The sequence below is a fragment of the Euphorbia lathyris genome, chromosome 8, assembly GCF_963576675.1.
Source record: "Euphorbia lathyris chromosome 8, ddEupLath1.1, whole genome shotgun sequence".
In the NCBI taxonomy this organism is placed as follows: Eukaryota; Viridiplantae; Streptophyta; class Magnoliopsida; order Malpighiales; family Euphorbiaceae; genus Euphorbia; species Euphorbia lathyris.
Window position 1 is genome coordinate 11,858,132 of NC_088917.1, and position 20,064 is coordinate 11,878,195.

Sequence of the window (20,064 nt, forward strand, 5' to 3'; positions counted from 1 at the left end):
TTGATATACTTGTTACAGTGTGGGAAATGTGTTCTTCCTATAAACACTCCATGCTAAAGTTAATAGATGTAATAATGTCTCTGCTTCTGTCTCTGAGAAAACCAATCCCTATAACATTGAATGAATAACTATTTATAGCCTTAAAGGTGGAAGTTATCTGGATGGTGGAAGTTTCCATTACTCTCATTAACCGCAATTTGGAGGTTAAAGCTTAGAGTTAATGAGAGTAAAATATTGACTCTCATTAACCTTCATTTATTCTAACAAAAAAAAAAACCTCCCAAACAATGTTAATCTAATATTTTATATTTAATTAATTCCATTAATCTCCATCAACCTCCTCCAAAATAAAGGCTAAATAAGGATATACATAATATAAACAAGATATACATGGTAAAATAAATCAACTAACATGCATATAGATCATTAAATCTGTTGTAGTCTGAACTAAACAGTGAAATTTGTTAAGAAAATATTGATTGTTGAAAGCCTGATGAACTCGGTGACAGTTGAAAATCCTTAAGGTTAATGATTGATGTTCTTAGATCTTCTCGATGTACCTATTACAGTGTAAGAAATGTGTTCTTCTTACAAACACTCAGATGCTAAAGTCAATAGACGTAATAATTACTCTGCTTCTGTCTCTAAAAAAATCAACCCCTGTAATATTGAATGAACAACTATTTCATTTCAAAAGGGAGAGTTTTAGGTGTTTGGTTAGTAACCTCCTGTTTGCCTTTTACATCTGAAAAGTAGCATTAGGTGTTTGGGTAGTGACCTCATGTTTGCCTTTTACACCTGAAAATCAGTTTTTTACAAAAACAGACAATCTCTGCTTTTTGAAAAAACAGTTTTTCCCAACAGCAAACAACAAACAGTAGGCAAAACAAACGGGCCCTAAAAAAATTAGTGGTAAACCCAAAACTAAAATATAATAAAAAAAAGAATGATTAAATAAATAAAATAAACACTAGCAAAATGAATGAAATCTTATCTTTCTCTTACACTTTTATGAAACCCCAAAACAAAGAGTCCTCATTCTTTCTTTATTATTTAGAAATATCTCTCCACTCCTAGGCCATTCCTTATTTTATTTCATTTCTTATTAATAATTTGTTTTTAGTTTTTTGAAAAAATTAATAATCTATTATCAATGAGTCTCTCTCTTTCCACTGTTGGTAAATATAAAAATACATAATAATTTTAATGATAAAAGATAAATAAGAAGTGAGCAGGGACGTACTTAGGATTTTCTATTAGCAGGGTAAATTTTTTAGTGTTATTAAACGAATTTTGAGTTCCTCAAATAATTGGCCTATTATCATAACACAACACAATTCTAAAATGAATTAAGGGTCAAAATATTCGTTAAAGTTGGAAGTTTGGATCAATTTAGTCCGAATCAAAGTTTAAATATTAACTAAGTGCTAAATTTGGCAAATTTTGAGAAATTGATCCGGATGCAATCAGTTTTAATACCAAAAATTTACAAAAGTTGTTATCGGCTGTCTTCTTCTTACTATGGACAAAGGTTGAAGATGAATAGATTAAGGTTGATATTTCTTTCTTTTAAAACTAAATGAAATGACGTCGTTTCACTTTAGGAAAACAAGAAAAAGAATTAAATAAACATTATCCATCCAAACTTTCAAACCTAAATCAGTAAATTCAATCCCCAATTCATATCTCCTTTCCTCTCTCTCTCTCTCTCTCTATGATTTCTCTTCTTTGCAATAGAGAACTCACAATAAGCAAACAACGGCCAATTCCTAACATTGTCGGAATCCTTGCCACACCAATTACCAGACCACCGTTCATGTTAAGAACTGATATTTCATCCACTTTAGCCTCTCACTCTACCTTCTTTTCTGCCTTTCTTTTTTCCTTTTGATGACATTCTCGTGATTGTTCCAGTCATGTTCCATCACCAATGACGAGGTTAAAGTATTGGTAAGGGACGCTTTTATTTGATTCTAGGTTTACATGCCTAGAATCAAATAAAAGCGTCCCTTACCTATACTTTAACCTCGTCATTGGTGATGGAACATGACTAAATCAATCATAGAAATGTCATCAAAAGGAAAAAATAGCCAAAAAGAAGGTAGAGTGGAAGGCTAAAGTGGATGCAATACAAGTTCTTAACATGAACAATTGTCTAGTAACTGGTGCGGCGAAGAATTCGACAACGTTAGGAAGTAGTTGTTGTTTGCTTATTGTGATTTCTCTATTGCATAGAAGAGAAGCCGAAGATAGAGGGAGGGAGATAGGAATCGAGGATTGAATTTACTGACTTAGGTTTGGAAGTTTAGTTAGATAATGTTTATTTATATCTTTTTATTTCTTAATTCGAAACGATGTCGTTCCACTTAAATGAAACGAAGTCGTTTCATTTCGTTTTAGAAGAAAGAAATATTAACCTTCATTTACTCATCTTCAACCTTCGTCCATATTAAGAAGAAGACAACCTCTCATGGAGTCTAAAATCCAACTGCCGCCGACAACAACCTAAATACTGGAGGATGAATTTTTTTGTAAGTCCAGTGGGGGCAAGTGTCCCAATTTCCCTCACTATAGACTCGTCCCTGAGTGTGAGTATTATGAGTATTGTTGGAGATAACATGTAGTTTGATGTCTTAAATGGCTAAAGGTCAATTATTTATATTGTTTTTAGAGAGTGGACTAAGAGTCTCTTGGAGATGCCCTTGTTTGGGAGGAGTTAATGGAGATTAATAGAAATAATGAAATATTAAATATTAGATTAACCTTGTTTGAGAGTTTTTTTAGAATAAATGAAGGTTAATAAGAGTTAATATTACTCCCATTAACTCTAAACTTTAACCTTAATTGGGGGTTACTGAGAGTAATGGAAACTTTTAATAATAGCTAACATTTTAACTCTCATTTACATTCCATAAACTCTCAAACAATATTTCTCATTCCCTTCCATTACATCCTCTAACTCTCACCTCTATTAACCTCTCAACTCCCAAACAAAGGTGAGATAAGGATATGCATGTTAAAAAAATCAATTAACATGCATATCTATCATTAAATCTGTTATAGCCTAAACTAAACAGTGAAATTTGTTAAGAAAATATTGATTGTTGAAAACCTGATGAACTCGGTGACGGTTGAAATTCCTTAAGGCTGACGATGATGTTCTTGGATCTTCTTGATATACCTATTACATTGTGGGAACTGTGTTCTTCCCACAAACACTCCAAAGTCAACAGATAAAATAATTGCCCTCTTTCTGTCTCTGAAAAAACCAGGCCCTGTAACATTGAATGAACAACTATTTATAGCCTTAAAAGTGGAAGTTATCCGAATGGTGGAAGTTTCCATTATTCTCATTAACCCCCAATTTGGAGGTTAACGTTTAGAGTTAATGGGAGTAAAATATTAACTCTAATTAACCTTCATTTATTCTTAAAAAGAAAACTCTTAGACAAGATTAATCTAATATTTTATATTTCATTAATTCTATTAATCTCCTCTAAAATAAACGTTAAATAAGGATATACATAATATAAAAAAAAAGATATATGCATGGTAAAAAAAAATCAATTAACATGCATATGGATCATTAAATCTGTTCTAATGCGAACTAAACAGTGAAATTTATTAAGAAAATGTTGATAATTGAAAGTCTGATGAACTTGGTGACAGTGAAAAATCCTTAAGGTTCGATTGATGTTCTTGGATCTTCTCAATATACATGTTATAGTGTGGGGAGAATGTTTTTCTTACAAACACTCTGATGCTAAAGTCAATAGATGTAATAATTGCTTTGTTTCTGTCTCTAAAAAACCCAACCCCTGTAATATCCAACGAACAACTATTTATAGTTTTAATGATGAAAGTTACCTAAAGTGGTGGAGGTTACCTTCAAAGACTATCATCCACGTTTAGGAACTTGATTTTTTGTTAGAAAATCTTTATTGACTTCTACGAGGGAGGTAGAGGCTCTAACCGCTAAAGGTCATGTAAAAGGTTAAATACATGTGTATGTGTATATTAGTTATATCAATGATTAAGGGTTTGATTCATCTGCATTCTCATTGATAATATATACTAATAATATCTACTTTTTCTTTTCATTATGTGCGTTCGTCTTATAATTCTTGTTGTTGAACTTCTAGTTACAAAAAAGAAACACAATTAGCCCTTTGGTTTGGAGGATTTAACTTTCTTTTTCTTAAAATCCTGAAACCAGTCTGAGTAACCATGAAGTTTGAAGCAAGTATCCTTTTCATGGCCGGGTTTATTACAGTGAGTGTAAAAACGACCAGCTTTGTTACTTGAATCTCGTTTCTGTCCACGAGTAGGAGTTGAGGATGGCAGAACAACAGATTTGTTATTAGAACTATGAGCAGTAATCTCCAACCGAAAAACATCAGAATACACCTCCTTTTGTTTTTCAACATTTTATAACTTAGGATTAAATCTGCATTTCACTTAAATGTTAAGATTAAATTTGGCTCTTATCCTTAAGGGTTAAGATGTAAAAATATCCCAAACGTTTTGGATCAGGAGCAATTTTATCCCTAACATCTAAAATGGTGCAATTTTACACCTAAGGTTGGAAGCCAAGAGCAATTTTACCCCTAATGTTGATAAATTGAGTCAATTTGAGAAATAATTCATCAAACTGTCTCCTCGGTCATGAATCTTGTCATCTACACTTCACACGTGCGTCATTTTATCAGTAACAAATCGCAAACATATAAAAAAAATATATACTATCTTTTTTGTACGAATTAGATAAAAAAAATTCAAAAAATTCACCGAATTTATAAATATTAATCTCAATTCTATTATTAAATTATAAAAAACATGAAATCCTTTTTTAGAACGAATTGTTATGCAATTGATGCAGAATAAGGAACAAAAATATTTGTGTTTTATAATAGTGTCTCAAATTGACCCAATTTATCAACGTTAGGGGTAAAATTGTTATTCAGTTCCAACGTTAGAAGTAAAATTGCACCATTTTAAACGTTATGGGTAAAATTGCTCATGACCCAAAACGTTATAGGTATTTTTACACTTTACCCCTATCCTTAAATACTTTGTTTATCCTTTATTGTACTCTATTTTAAATTTTTATTATTATTAAAAAAAGTCTTATCTATTATTTCGCCTATCGTTCAAAAAATATCCTTTATTTTAAATTTTTATTATTATTAAAATAGTCTTATCTATTATTTCGCATATAGCCCAAAAAATACCAGAATCGTCCCTGACTACACTCATTGTCCTCCAAAAAATAACACGTCGGAGACACATAACTCACCAATTCCCAACCCGTGGCAAAATTTCTAATAAAATGTAATTTACTCCATAAATGCACTTTATATTAACTTCAAATGCCATAACAATTTCCTTCCATCCATTAAAGAAACATTAATTTAACTTTACAAGTAGCAGCAGAAAAACTGCAGCAGAAGTGTCAACTTTCAGGCTATGAAATCAACAACAAATGCAGAAACCAGAAAGGGCAGAACTGTAAATTTGCAATTTCTCCCCATATCAGTCGCTGCCGAAACAAAGAAAGTAAAAAAAACTGTAGTCCTAAAGTTAATGAACAGCCCGATCCAGGGCCGGATCTAGGGAGATCGGAAAGGGATTTAACTTAAGCACCCATTGATTGCTGGAGAACTCTATTAAATTTGTGTATACGGAGCTTTCGAAGAATAATAATTAAACATGCACACGCATAAGGCATTGAAGCACACACTCTCTGTCAGTGAATTCTGAATCCGTCACTGGCGTGATCCGTTAAAGATTGAAGCTCATTGTCGGGGTGGTGGGAGTAGTATCATTAGCTAAAGATGGAGGAAAAAGATTACATGATTTTCTGCTACTCCGGCTGACGGAACCTGTTGTGCAGGACATCAAAGAAGGGGAACTTGCAGAACTTGAAGAAGATAACAATCTACTTGACAAGCTTCTGTATTTCTTCTTGTCTGCTTGTTGCAGATTGGTTTCGGATCTAACAGCACGAATTTTCGTCTCGTTCAGTTCCGCTGGAAGGACACAGTTGCAAAAAAAACCTGCAAATTTCATCAGGCACAACAAATTTATGTCCCTGCATTGTATCATTACAATTCTTAACAGGGCTCTCAAAACGGGTTATGACATGACAATACGTTTCGTGTAACCTGCATAGTAGACGAATTGGGGTTTAATGCTTAATGGGTTCGGTCGTAAAGAGATTGACACGTTTAACCCCCAAAATAAAAGGGTCGTGTACAGGTTGACTCGTCAACTCTAGGGATGGAATTCGGATTGGTGTGTCATAAATTCATAATCGTGTTAGATTATCTATATATATTTCATATGATTATATATAATATAAAGAGCTAACAATGTGTCAAGTGGATCATATCAGTTGTGTATTCTTTATAAATCGTGACAAATCCCTAAATTCAACTCTAAGGCTGTCAACATTGACACGACAACACGATTTATAGAGACAGCTTGCCTGGCATTAGCCGTTTTACATAATTACCATTTTTGTTACATGTAGATTATATATAATCACGTGGAATGTATAAATCATGTAACATGATTATGTCACGATAACCCATTTTAACACTATTAATCAACTCGTTATAAGTTAACACCACTATAAGTTTTGACGAGTTTAGGGGATCATGTCAACCGACCCGTTTGATCTTAAATATATCTATAAAGATTATATGTTGTTATGGGTGTAAAAGTCATTTTACCCTAGTGTGTGTGTATATATACTCTTCTATTTTCCCTAGAAATTCTAATTTATTAATAAATTTTGAAACAGGTTAAAAGAGTTGGTGGATTTTATAATCCGTTTAGTTAACTACGAGTTATTTTCGACCCCTATTTAGGGCTGAGCGTGGATCTTCAAGATTCTTGAACCGAACCAAATAACCGAATAAAAAGATCCAGAATTAGATTGAACCGTTGACTTTTTCCTTAGGACTAAACCAAATTGTACCGTTCACTTAAAATAGGTTCAATTTTGGAGATTCTCAAATTCCAAATATTAATGAATAAATATGTTAGAGATTCTGGAACCGGACCGAATATTCGGGAAAAAAAGTTCCAGAAGAAATACTAGAAGAAATTCTGGCAGATCACATTTATTAAATATGGATAGGGGTGAGTATGGTTCCCCGGATTGTACCGAATAGTACTCACCCCTACCCATATTCAATTCATTTAATTAATTGTGTCAACTATGTCAGCCGTTTAAATTTTGGGTTGTAATTAAATGAGTCGTGTTAAGATTGACCTTTAACTGAACATCAGAATAGATCGACACGACATGTTTATAACCCACCAATCCATTTTGACACGACACAGAAGATATGACAAGCTCACAGATTAAGGGTCAAGAGGGAGGAGGAAAGCATGATTTCTGCAGGAATGTTGAACTTTTATACTGTACTAAATTATAACAGCAGAAAGAAAACAATATCTTCAATTGAAATGTATTATTGCTAAGAGAGAAAGGATAATTGCTGGCTGCATAAAATTTATGACTGCTAGAGCAAATTTGGGCTGAGAAATCTTTAATATGCTTTATTAAAGAGGTAATGCGTCATTTTTTGCTTGATGCAATTGGCTCGTAAATTTTTGGGTCAGATTAGGGTTTGATTTATTAATCTCGTAAAATGATACAAATCATTAACATTGTTATATCCTCTCAGGTTTTTTCATGTTACTTAATGGATATAATAAATTACAAGTGATCTGCCATGACTTGAACCTTCATATAGATAGTAAAATATGACTCGATAGTATTGTTATATCTAGGGGTGTTAATGAGCTAGGTTAGTTCGCAAATTATTCGAGCTCAGTTCAGAAAAAGCTCAGTCAAAGCAAGGCTCGATAGGACTCGGTTCGAGTTCGGTATCAGCTCGAGCATTAACAAGCTTGAGCCTCAGCCTAAGCTTCCTTAGTTTCAGCTCAAAAGCTCACGAAATGCTCGATTATTTTTTAACTATTATAAATATTTCATTAATTTTTAATTTTATAGTTATATCAATTAAATTTGTTGTAATTTATATGTTACATTTGTATTATGAAGTTTAAATTTGGTGTTTCCTTTAAATGTTGGAATTAGATAAAAAAAAAAATGTTAAAACAGCTAAATTTAAGTACATCTAAATCGAGCTGTTCATGCTTTTCTCAAGCTGAGCCTATTTTTTATCCTCTCGATCTCAAGCGGAGCCTAAAGTTTTAAGCTTGACGAGCATCGAGCTCGGGCCAAGCCTGAGCTTCCCGATTCTCGAGCCGAACGAGCCTACCTAGGTTTAGTCTCCGTTCGGCTAGTTAATACTCGTGGTTATATCCTCCTATACTTTTAAATGTCACTATCAACAAATGTAGTAAAATTATATGTGAGCCGTGAACATGACAGAAAAAAAAAACATGAACCGATTGTGTTGACATGGTTAAGACATAATAGTTTTTGGGTTGAATTAGGTTTACTCATTGACTCGAGCACTAGCCACCTACTCAGAATTGCCACCCCTAACATCAACATTACTTATCAACACAAAAGAACAGACCTCCTTACACTCATGGCCCTGAACTTAACATGTAATTTCATTATGGCCCTTGAACTTTGCACTTTATTAAAGTACCCTTTTATCGTTGATTAAGCTAAAATAACTGATGATAGTCTCAAAATGAAAAAATCCAAGAATTAAAGTTGTCTAGAACCATATTTCCTATGGAATTATTATTTTCAATTTACCCCGAATCATTTCGGGACTAAAGCTTTGTTGTTGTTGTTGTTGTTGTTCCAAATCTCCATTTTCAGAAATTTCTCTCTTAACCAAACAAGACCTATATGACATCAAAACCAAAATTTCAAGAACTAAAGTTGTTTAGAATATCATTCCTTCAACTCTACAAGGAACGATCACCTACGATCGGAGTAATCATCTTGATCAACGATAGAAAAAAAAATGTTGTTATGCTAGTAAAATGCAAAGTTCAATCACCATTATGTTAGTAAGGTGCAAAGTTCAGGGGCCATAATGTTAGGTTTTGAAGTTCATGGGCCATAATGAAAGTAAGGGAAAAGTTGAGGGGCATGGGCGTAATAATTTACCCCATAAAAAATCAACAAAGTAGTTTGTTTGTTACCTAAACGAGCAAGACGATTAACCCAGCGAGGGATTGTTTTTCCAGTCAGCTTTATACACACATCATTGCAGAAGTGATTGCAGTTCTTGGTGATAAGATGGTAAGTGTTCCCACAATAATCTTGAGCTAATCTCTCCATGAATGCACGGACTTCTTTAGGTCCAAGATCTGTTCTTCCAACTAATATTGATTTTCTGAAAGTGAAACCTGGACATTGCCGTGGTTCCACCTCAAATATTCCTGTGCTTGAATGGTCATGTGCCCCAAATCCATATTCAACTCCATGAACTACAAGAGAGCAAAAAAACAACAACACATGTTTAAGAAAGGAAATCAGAGCAGAAGTCCAGAATTAATGAATTTATAGAATAGATGGTTATTGGGGAAGATCAGATTTAGACTCTAAGTGTAAAACCGTGCAATGTCATCACTAACGTTTTGTAGATAGACCAATTTCTGACTCCATTAACTACAAATCCAATGGAAGTTAATTTTCCATTAATTTAGTTCCACGTCTGGTCCACCTAAGGTGCAAATTTAACCTGAGAACAGATTTAGACTTCATGTATAAAACCAAGAAATGTTAGCAACATTTTGTACATGGATCAATTTCAGCCTCCATTGATGGCAAATCCAACAAAACCATATTTTCCCTTAAGTTGCGATAATCCTAACATTGTCCGGTTTTATATGTGGATTCAAAATCTGTTCTCCCCAAATAATTATAGGACTAAAGTTGTACATTCCTGAGCGCAGATCGGTTTTATATATGGATTCAAAATCTGTTCTCCCCAAATAATTATAGGACTAAATTTGTACATTCCTTGGGGCGGATGTGAACCAAATTAATGGGAAATTGACTTCCGTCGGATTAGGATTTGCCATTAATGGAATCTAAAATTACTCTATCTACAAATCGTTAGTACTAACATCTCACCGTTTCATATATGAGTCTAAATCTATTCTCCCAAACACTAAATGTGTACCTTATCCCAATTTAGAATTCTAGATGAGAGTAGTAATATAGTAGTTAAGAAAACAACTCAAAACAACCCATTTTCCTCTTCAGATTCGTGCTTCAGATTAACAATATAAAAACACAATATTCCACGGTTTAAAACCACAATTTTAAAATAGTATCAAAATTTCCATTCTTTTTCCACCAAATCTGAGCAGCCAAACCCAAGTTTCACCTAATTTTGACTGCAAATGATATGAATAATCAAACAAATAAGGGAGCAAACTTTCATTGGACAACAGCAATTTTTTAAAATATATATGTAGGTAAGGTTTGACTGTATGACTGAAGAAATTCTCTCCAACAACCAGTGATGAGATAATCAAAATCAAGAAAATAATATTTAAATTTCTCCAGAAAAAAATATGATAATTGTCTCTAATTTCAGTTTCCCCCAATCCAAACAGTGAAATTATTCATATCAGAAACAGATCTGAGCTAACATCGTCTCAAAAAAATTGCAGAAACAATAATCCAAAGGAAAAACCCAGAAAAAAAGAAGGAATTAAACAATTTTAGATGAACGAAACATGAGAAAATTTAAAGCAGACGACAAAGCTTTTAAGAATTAACGAAATAAGAATGAACAATCAATCATACCTTGAACACCGGAATGGTAGATCCCAAGCCCAACCCAATAAGCATAGCCGTTCATCGGAGTTAAGTCATAGACATTTAAATAAACCGGCACCGCACCGATCTTCTTCTTCCGCGGCACAATCACTTTACTGCACAGCATTTTTTCAATTCTTCCAAATCTGGAAGAGAAAAGGTAATTTTCTGAATTCTAAAATAAATGACAGACAAACAGAGCTGGGGAAGCGTGGAATTGTGGCCACTACTGTACTACATAATTGAATTTCGATCCGGCGAAACTTCGCTTCCGGGAGACGTCACCGGACCGACAAAATTTCAGAAAACCGAGAAAGTTGGAGGAATTTTAGGGGGGAAAAAATTGGGACTCGAGATTAATCAATTCCGTTTTCTTTAATTAATTAATTAACGAAAAAGTGGAGGAGTAGGAGAAGAAGAATCTCCTGCTTAGGTTCCACCGGCGGCCGAAAGCGTCCGAATTCTTGGTTAGTGTTCAATTTTGGTTATTTTATATGGGAATTGCAGAGGGATTAGATTCACTAATTAAGATAATTAATTAAGAAAAAATGGATTAATTAAGGAAATAATTAATTTTTAAAAACTAGTAATTTGTTATCTGTTAAAAAAAAAAAATAGTTTGTTATTATTACTTGACCTTCAATTTCGGATTTTTATGACTTGTAAAGCAACAATATCTAATAAAATTTGAATATTTTCCTATTTGTTAATATTATCTAAAACTAAATATATTTTTCAGTTATTCTTTTAGAAAAATATTCGGTAATTAACTAAAATTTAAATTTTCAATGTTGAATTATCACAGAAAAATATATTTTTTTAAAAATGTATTTTTACTAGGGTTGTATTTGAGTCGAACTGAGCTTTGGTTCGTTTAAACTCGACTTGCTATAAAATTAACGAGTTCGAGCTGAGTTTTGGTTTGCTCAATCTCGGCTCAGTTCATTAAAAAATAAATGAGTTCGAATCGAGCTTCGATCTTGTTTCGAGTCCAAAATCCTGTTTGAACTTGGTTCATTAAAAAAATTGTCTAACCATAAATTATTTGTGAGTAAATCGTTAATTATATTTATAAAGTTTGCTCGCAAATAGCTCTTTAATTATGTACATAAATAAGCTCACAAGTAAAGTTCGTGAATAAATAAACAAGATGCTTACAAATACTTCGTCTATTACTCATTTATTATTTATTATGTTCGTGAACGAACTCTTCTAGTATCAAATGAAATAATAATATTTGTGAACTAATACAAAACTATATAGTTTTCTACAAAACTAAAATTTGTTCTTAAATGTTCTAATCGAGCCTGCTCGCGAGCTTTCAAGCCGAGCTTTGGCCTGCTCAAACTCGCCAATAAATCATGTTCACGAGCAGCTCGTGTAACATCCGTAATTTTATAGAGGATATTTTTGTAAAATAAAAGTCATAATATAATATAATTATAATATTACAAATTAAAATCTATTAAATTCTTTTAGTATGTGGACACTTAATTAATTAATTATTATTTTATCTTACCAAAAAAAATTAATTATTATTTTATTATTATTGTTATTATTATTATTATAACTGGATCAATTTTTATTATTTAATTATTATTATTATTATGATTAGAATTAAAATTAAAATGAAAATGAGAAGGGGGAGGGGGAGGGGGAGGCGGGGCGAAGAAAAGAGGTTTAGGCAAAAACAAAATTCATCTCATCTCAGTATGCGCAGCTTTTGTTCTCTTTTCTCTTCAATCCAATTTCGTTCGCAACTCTTTATTTCGGTCACTTTTTAGAACGAAAATTATACCATTAAATTCCTTATTTCACGAGGAACATTTCAAGACCAATATTAATATTTTTCCGAGCAAAAAGTATGATAATCAGAGAGGGTATTTTCACCGGAAAAGTGTTAGATCTCGACCTTTTAGCCGATTTTAGTTGTGAAACTGGTGTATTTTTGGACTCCCTTGAACGTTGGCTATCTCTTAATAGTCTCGGTTCACATTTCTGACAATTCCGGCGAACTTCCGGCGGTCGATCACCGTACTCCGGCGAAACTCCAGGAGAGCAAGCGAAGGTTCAGTTAGAACCTGAACGAATTAATTAGCGTTTGAGACGAGAGGTAAACTTAATTGCTTATATTTATATATATGTCTATATATATATATATATATTTATATATTTATGTGGGTGTCTATCTATATTTGTCATAGAATAATGAAATGTAACTTGAATGAATGTTAAGTATTTGGTTATCATTTAATTGGTAATTGATTTATATATACGGTGATTTAAGATGTGGATTCAAATGTTCTCTGTATGATTGAATTTATTGATATAAGGCTTTGTTTTTCCTGAAATCATGTTGTTCATGTATTTATCTATTGAGATATTAGCTGTGAAATTATACCATGATAGAATGAAAATGTCATATGAGTTCAAAAGATCATGAATTATCAAGTATGAAATTATATTGGATTATGTTTGAGTTAGAACAAAACATAAATAGCTAGCTTGAGTGAGTATATTCAATGGTCTGGAGGTTTGATGATACTGTGATCACAGGCATCTGGGTAGGGTGTTATTTTACTCTAATTGAGTTTGTACTGTGTCCTGAAACTGGGGGCGATAGCAGTACCGTATTATTAAAAAAAAAGGAAAAAGAAATCATTATGACAAGGGTACCTATCCCGAAACTAGAGGCGATAGCGTATACGTACGTTGGAATATTGTTAACCATGAGACCATTGAATATATTTCACTTAGGTCTAGCTGGGCCCTTAAAAAAAAATAAAGATGATAAATTATAATTTTGTTGTTTGAAGTAAATCGAGTCATATATGAGATGATATGTTTATATTTTTATCATTGATTGATTGATTGATTGATTGTCTGATTAATTAAACGTAAGAATGAAATTAATTGTATATATATTTATGTATATAAATATAGGTAATTATGTTTATTGAGTAGGCAGCTCACCCATTGCCACGTTGAAATTTTCAGGCTAGGTTCAGAAGATTTTTGTCTTCTAGTTTTTCTCAGTTTCATTCTGCATTCAGGTTGGCCAGCACAAGCGTCTCATTCCTATTAAAATTTTTTTATAGATATTCGTTAGGACTTACTATATTATTGGATTAGATTAATTGCTCAAATTTAAGTGAATATTATTGATAGATTAAATTGTTTTGTTGGTTATTTAGTTTTTGGTTATGAGATTTTGGTAGATGGTAATAAATAAGGAGCATTTATGTAATTATGTTGGTGTTCGTGCTTAATTACAATAATTGTTTAAGTTTCCGTATGTATTTAATGTGACCCGGGATAGAGGTTACAGCTCGTTTATAAGTCGAACCGAGGTTTTATCGAGCCAATCACCGGCTCAGCTCATGAGCAACCCTAATAAAAAAAGAAGATGATTTAATTTTCTATTTTGATATCTCAATTTAGATTTTTTTGTCAAAAATAAATAAATTATTGTTTGTAGTTTTAATTTTTGAATTTGCCACTTTTTTATTAACGATATTGACAAAAATTATTAATTTTAATTGAAACTATAAATTTATTAAAACTATTTTTGAGAAAAAATGAAAAAAAAAAGTTAACTATCTAGATTTTAAGAGTGCCTCACACATAAAATATTTGGAGTTATTTAAAATAGTATATCCACCAAAAAGATTGAAATTCTTTTATGTGAGAGACATAATTTTGGAGGGTAAATTACACGCATGGCCACTGAACTTTACCCATTTAACATTGTGACCACTGAAGTTCAATTTTTAACAGTATGGTCATTGAACTTTACATTTTTTTAACACCGACGGCCACTCAACGTCTCAAAACGACCGCTGGCGGTCTGAAAATAAAAAAAATCAAAGATTTAATAATATTCTCAGGAACTTTAATTCTTAAAACATTTCGTTTTGAGGTCATTTAGGTGTTGTTTGATTAGAAGAGAGTGAAAGCTCCAAAAAATGTGATTTTGGAAAATAAAAAGTGTGGTTTCATGGTAAATGTCGCTCTGAACAACTTTAATTTTTGAATATTTTCATTTTGAGGTCGTTAACAGACATTTTGATGACTTGGTTAAAGTTGAGTGACCACCGGTATTTAAAAGTGTAAAATTTAGTAGTCATACTGTTAAGAATTGAAGTTCAGTGATCATAATGTTAAAATGGCTAAAATTCAATGGTTATAGATGTAATTTACCTAATTTTTTGGAGATAGAGGATTATCTTCCTCATATTTTTGGAGAAAAGTAATAACAAAACTATATATCTTGAGCCAATAATTCTTAATTAAATCATATTTCAAATATTTGGCTTAATACATCGTTTGTCCCTGAATTTATCTAAAAAGCTTGATTGGCCTTCTAAACTTTTAAAGTATCTCGATTGCCTCCTGAACTTGTATAAAATATTCAGTTAGCCTCTAAACTTGTGTAAAATATAATAAATTGATCAATCGGTTACAAAAAGTAAGTTAAATACGGAAGATGTATTGCATGCATCTTAAAAAAAGTAAAACGACCAAAGTCGAGTATGCAATTCTAATATTAGAGAAAACAAGTTTTATAGTTGAGTAAACAAGAACTTCCTTTTTAATCTATTATGTGAATCATGTAATAATATTCTAAGACGCGTGTAATATATCTTCCGTACTTTTTTGCAATTGATTATGTTTTATGCAAGTTCAAAACGCTTTGGAATATTTTATGCAAGTTCATGGGGCAATCAGGACATTTTGAAAGTTCACGTGATCAATCAAGTTTTTTGGACAAGTTCAGGAGTAAATGATGTACTAGCAACACTTCGCTGTAAGGCATGCCACCTTAACGCAGTTAGAAGGATTTTAACTTTTACTGAACCAGCCTTCGAGATGATAGGAACGAAAGCAGGTATATATAAATATTTATATATTATCGATTATTCAGTTTAAAAGTTGGCAAACACTTTTTTAAGTAGATTATCTTTTCATCAAAGTTGTTTGCTACATTACTCGAACTCAAAATCTCTAATTTAAACCTCTTAAATCAATCTTAATAGCTCATATTTGAAAAACTTTTAAGAAATATATTAGAAGGTTTTTTTATGAATTACATAAATGTTCTTTTAGGCATTTAGGATTAATCCTAATGGAAATTTCTATTTTTATTGATTGAGGACTTCATTTTCAACTAGTCGAAAACCCGTGCGATGCACGTGATATGGAACTTTTATATAATTTAGATAAATAAATAAATTGATATATTTACTTTTAAGTAATTTTATACCATCCTATGAAAAAAAATTATATTATGTATATTTGAAATTAAAATATATTTTTTATTGATAATTCAATTAAATTAAATTAATTTTGAAAATAATTGATTAATTTTTTTATAGAATTTTAATTAAAGGTGAATGATTTATTTATTTTTATAAAATTCAATGATTTTTACTTTTTAATAATTTTAATACATTTTTTTATATTTTTATATAATTGGAATTTTGTGAAACAATGATAATAAAATAGGAGATTAATTAAAAAATATATTAGAATATAATGAAAACCCAAAAATTAAATTAAACTATAATTAAAATTAAATATTATATCTAGGATACAAAAGAATTACAATCTATATTAAACAAAAATTGAATTAAACTACAATTAAAATTAAATATTATATCTACGATACAAAAGAATTACAATCTATGTTAAAATGGAAGCAACATCAATATATTATACTATAAACTATTATAATCAATACTTTTCTAATGTTGCACATGAAGAAACTTTATCAATTCAATATGTTACATATAAAAAAAATAAAATTCATAAGAATTAGTCACAAATTCATCTTGATGATAATCATTTTGCTTGATGGAATTTCATGATAATCAAGTATTTGAATTTAATTATTCATTATGCTACAATAACTCAATATATCCAATTGAATCAGCTTAAAGTGATGATTTCTCCTATTTTCATCTCGTAATATCTCATCAAGACATTCAATCAATTTGTTCTTCATTCTTTCATTGTATAGAATATCAGTCACACTCGCAGATATCACTTATTTGAGTTCATTAATATTTTCTAATAATTATATATTCTTGAATTTCGTAAGCAAGAAAAACAAACAAAAGAATAGAAAACAAAAATGAAGGGACAAAAAATATAATTAGGAGAGAACTATCTTCTTCTTGTTTTTTTTCGAAAATAAGAGAGAATGTCAAGATATAAACATATAAAGAGGAGAGTGAAAATACTTTTGCATATTAATTAAATACTTTTGCAGTAGATGCAGAGGTCATGTTGAGACTTTGTGCCATGCTCTTAGAGATTGCTCTAATAGTAAAGAGGTTTGGAGGAAAATTCTCCTACACCATATTTTCTCTTCCTTCATGGCACATTCTGAGGTCGACTGGTTCTCTGATGGTGTTAGAGGAAAGTTGCTTCCATACATGGAGCATGGTGACATTTTCTTTGCTATTATCTGTCACCAAGTTTGGAAATGGAGAAACGAGGAGATTTTTGGAGATAAAACTGTTTTTATGACAAACTTAGCTGATTTCTTCTCGAAAAAACTTTTCTCTATTATCGATAGTTTCAAAGGAGAGTCCCTTGTCAGAGCCTCTCAGTGTTGTGATGTCCATCTCGTGGGATGGAGCAGGCCAAGAGAGGGGGTTGTGAAGCTGAATACTGATGGTTCCTGCCTCAGTAACGGTAAGATTGCGGCTGGAGGTGTGCTTAGAGATGTAGGGGGCGTCTGGCTTTCTGGGTTCTCCCAGAATTTAGGGTTGGGTTCTTCCTTTTCTGCGGAGCTCTGGGCTATTCTTACTGGAATCAATCTTGCTAAAAGGCTGGGTGTTAAGAGGCTCTCTGTGGAGTCTGATAATTTGGAAGCAATCAAAATGATTTCCGAGAATCATTCTATGGGTCTTAACAGTCGCAACCTCATCAAAGCTATTATAAGGCTTTGCTCCTCCTTTGAGTTCGTAGAGTTCAGACACATTTTTAGAGAGCAGAATCGTGTTGCTGATCGCTTGGCGGCGGCGGGCCATGAAGGGACGTTAGGCGTTACTACCCTTCCTGTTTCCCCTAGTTTCATCTCTCATCTTCTCTTAGAAGATAGGATTGGGGTTAGCTTCCCTAGGCTAATTCCTGGGTAGTTTGTTGTTATTCGTTTTTCTTTTCCTTTTCTACCAAAAAAAAAAAAATTAAGTCTATAAGTTAATTTTAGTTAAATAGAATTAAATCGCAATTGTAACCACTCAGTACAAAAAAAAGTTTTATAATTAATATGTGAAATTAATTCTATTAATTATAATCATTATGCTCAATATTTGAGAATTTGAAGAGATTCAAATAATATTATTTTTTAATTAATATTTTCCAACAACTTGTCCTATGATCATGTTTCATTTTCATCTGTTAAAAACTCTTGAAATACTAACAATTTTGTACAAACCACAATATAATAGTTAAAAACTATATAAGCCAATGTTGTGAAAGCAATTATCTCAATATCTCAGAATTAATGTACATTTTTAGGATTTTGAGCATCAAAATTTATTTTTATTTACCTTCATTTTGAATTCGTATCTAGCATAATCCAAATTCTTCAAGAATAAATATCTTATCAAGTATATTAGACGCTTACAATCTCTTTGTCTAGAGAACTGAGAAAAAAATACCTTCTTGGTAATAATAATAATAATAATATAACATAATTTATAATTGAAATAAACTTCATTATAAGTATAACATTTCAATTCCTCTTTAATATTTTCTTCAATATGTCTCTAACTTCAATGAACAACTATTATGTGAAACTTTATATCTATTTGTACCAAAATGCATAAAAATAAAAAATATAATCCATATCAGTTAAATAAACTCAAACTAAAAAAAATGCGTGGATTTCACCAGGTTTTGAATTAGAAAAATTAATCTAACTTCAATTAAAGCTTACAATTGAGTTCATATAAAGCCGAAAATCTAAATTTTAGTTAGAGTTAACAATCGAAACGATAACACCTAGCAACATATACTAAAAAAAATGCAAATATACAAAATCTTTATTTTAGTCATTTTGAAAAAAAAAAGATAAATAAAAAAGAAAACATGGATAAGGTAGCGAGAGATATGAAACCTGGGTAATGACAGAAATGAAATTTCATCTCTGAAAGATGAAACTATAATATCTATTGTTTAATAAAAATAAAACAACACAATTGAGAACAAAAATAACTACAACATATGAAAAAAAATCGAATAATTACCTTGAGAAACATAATAATTTCTTGTAATTTTTGACACCTTTGTGTTTCCCGATTTTAATTGTCCATGCATCTTGTATTTCTATCAGATTTCTTCAATCGGAGATATCAGTTTGGAAAAAAAAGACAAATAAAAAAAAACATGGATAAGGTAGTGAGAGGTATATAACATGGGTAACGACAGAAATGGATTTGCAAGACGAAACTATAACAACTATTGTTTAATAAAAGTAAAATAACAACACAATTGAGAACAAAATAACTACAACATATGAAAAAAAATCGAATAATTACCTTCAGAAATATAATACTATCTATCATGACCAATGAATATAATGGTGGAATACTATCTATCCTGCTTTATATAGAAGTTTATTTGTGACTTTTGGATTTCCTTTGCTTTGTGTTTTTTCATCTTCCTGTAACTTTTACTGTCTTTTATTATTTTAATTAATAGGGTAATAATTGTTTAATATATTATAAATATAAATTTGTTATTTTTAATTAATTAAATATTTTTTATTTTGATTTTATACTACGATGACAACTCATCAAAAAGGCTTCTAAAACACTTCTCCTCATTTCTCTTTGCTTCCGCTATTATATATAGTATAGATTTGATTCATTAATCCCTCATCAATTATAATCACAAATTTAAAGCCGTTATTTTAAAAATTGGTTAGTTAACCGATTTATTTCATTTATATTTAAAATTGTATTCTTTAACTATTCAAAACAAAACAATTACAAATTTTGTGTGCATACATTAAAATATTAAAAACTCCTTAGAACTCTTAAAATGAAAAATTCAAAAGCATATTGATATTAGGTGAATATATACTCACCACGTGGAACTTAAGAGATCCAAATCAATATCCGAAGAAAGGGAACATTGGCGCATCCATAGCCAAACTAGACAATACGACTTCGTATTAGAGATCTCGACTCAAAAAGTCTCAAAGACCAAATCAAGGATCCATCTGTTATAGCAAGCACGTCTGATCCCTTGAATGTCGGACCTAGTGGGATTGAGGA

At 31.2% G+C, this 20,064-nt stretch overlaps 1 protein-coding gene across 1 annotated transcript; it reads right to left on the reverse strand.

Moving 5' to 3' along the window:
* Positions 1-5,370: 5,370 nt before the first annotated feature.
* LOC136202734 (deSI-like protein At4g17486) lies at positions 5,371-11,271 on the reverse strand. The gene is made up of 3 exons (XM_065993551.1): positions 10,763-11,271; positions 9,145-9,432; positions 5,371-6,056 (listed from the first exon to the last, which is right to left on the reverse strand). The coding sequence occupies exons 1-3, from the start codon at positions 10,899-10,901 to the stop codon at positions 5,782-5,784; spliced, it is 702 nt and encodes a 233-aa protein (XP_065849623.1). The 5' UTR covers positions 10,902-11,271; the 3' UTR covers positions 5,371-5,781.
* Between the last annotated feature and the right edge of the window lie 8,793 nt (positions 11,272-20,064).

What these genes read in the sequence shown, in the direction of transcription:
- LOC136202734 (XM_065993551.1), bottom strand. Translation starts at nt 10,901, where the DNA reads ATGCTGTGCAGTAAAGTGATTGTGCCGCGGAAGAAGAAGATCGGTGCG. An exon ending in CTACCATTCCGGTGTTCAAG is followed by an intron (nt 9,433 to 10,762) that starts GTATGATTGATT and finishes GCTCTCTTGTAG; the next exon opens with TTCATGGAGTTGAATATGGA. An exon ending in TAATCGTCTTGCTCGTTTAG is followed by an intron (nt 6,057 to 9,144) that starts GTAACAAACAAA and finishes TGAAATTTGCAG; the next exon opens with GTTTTTTTTGCAACTGTGTC.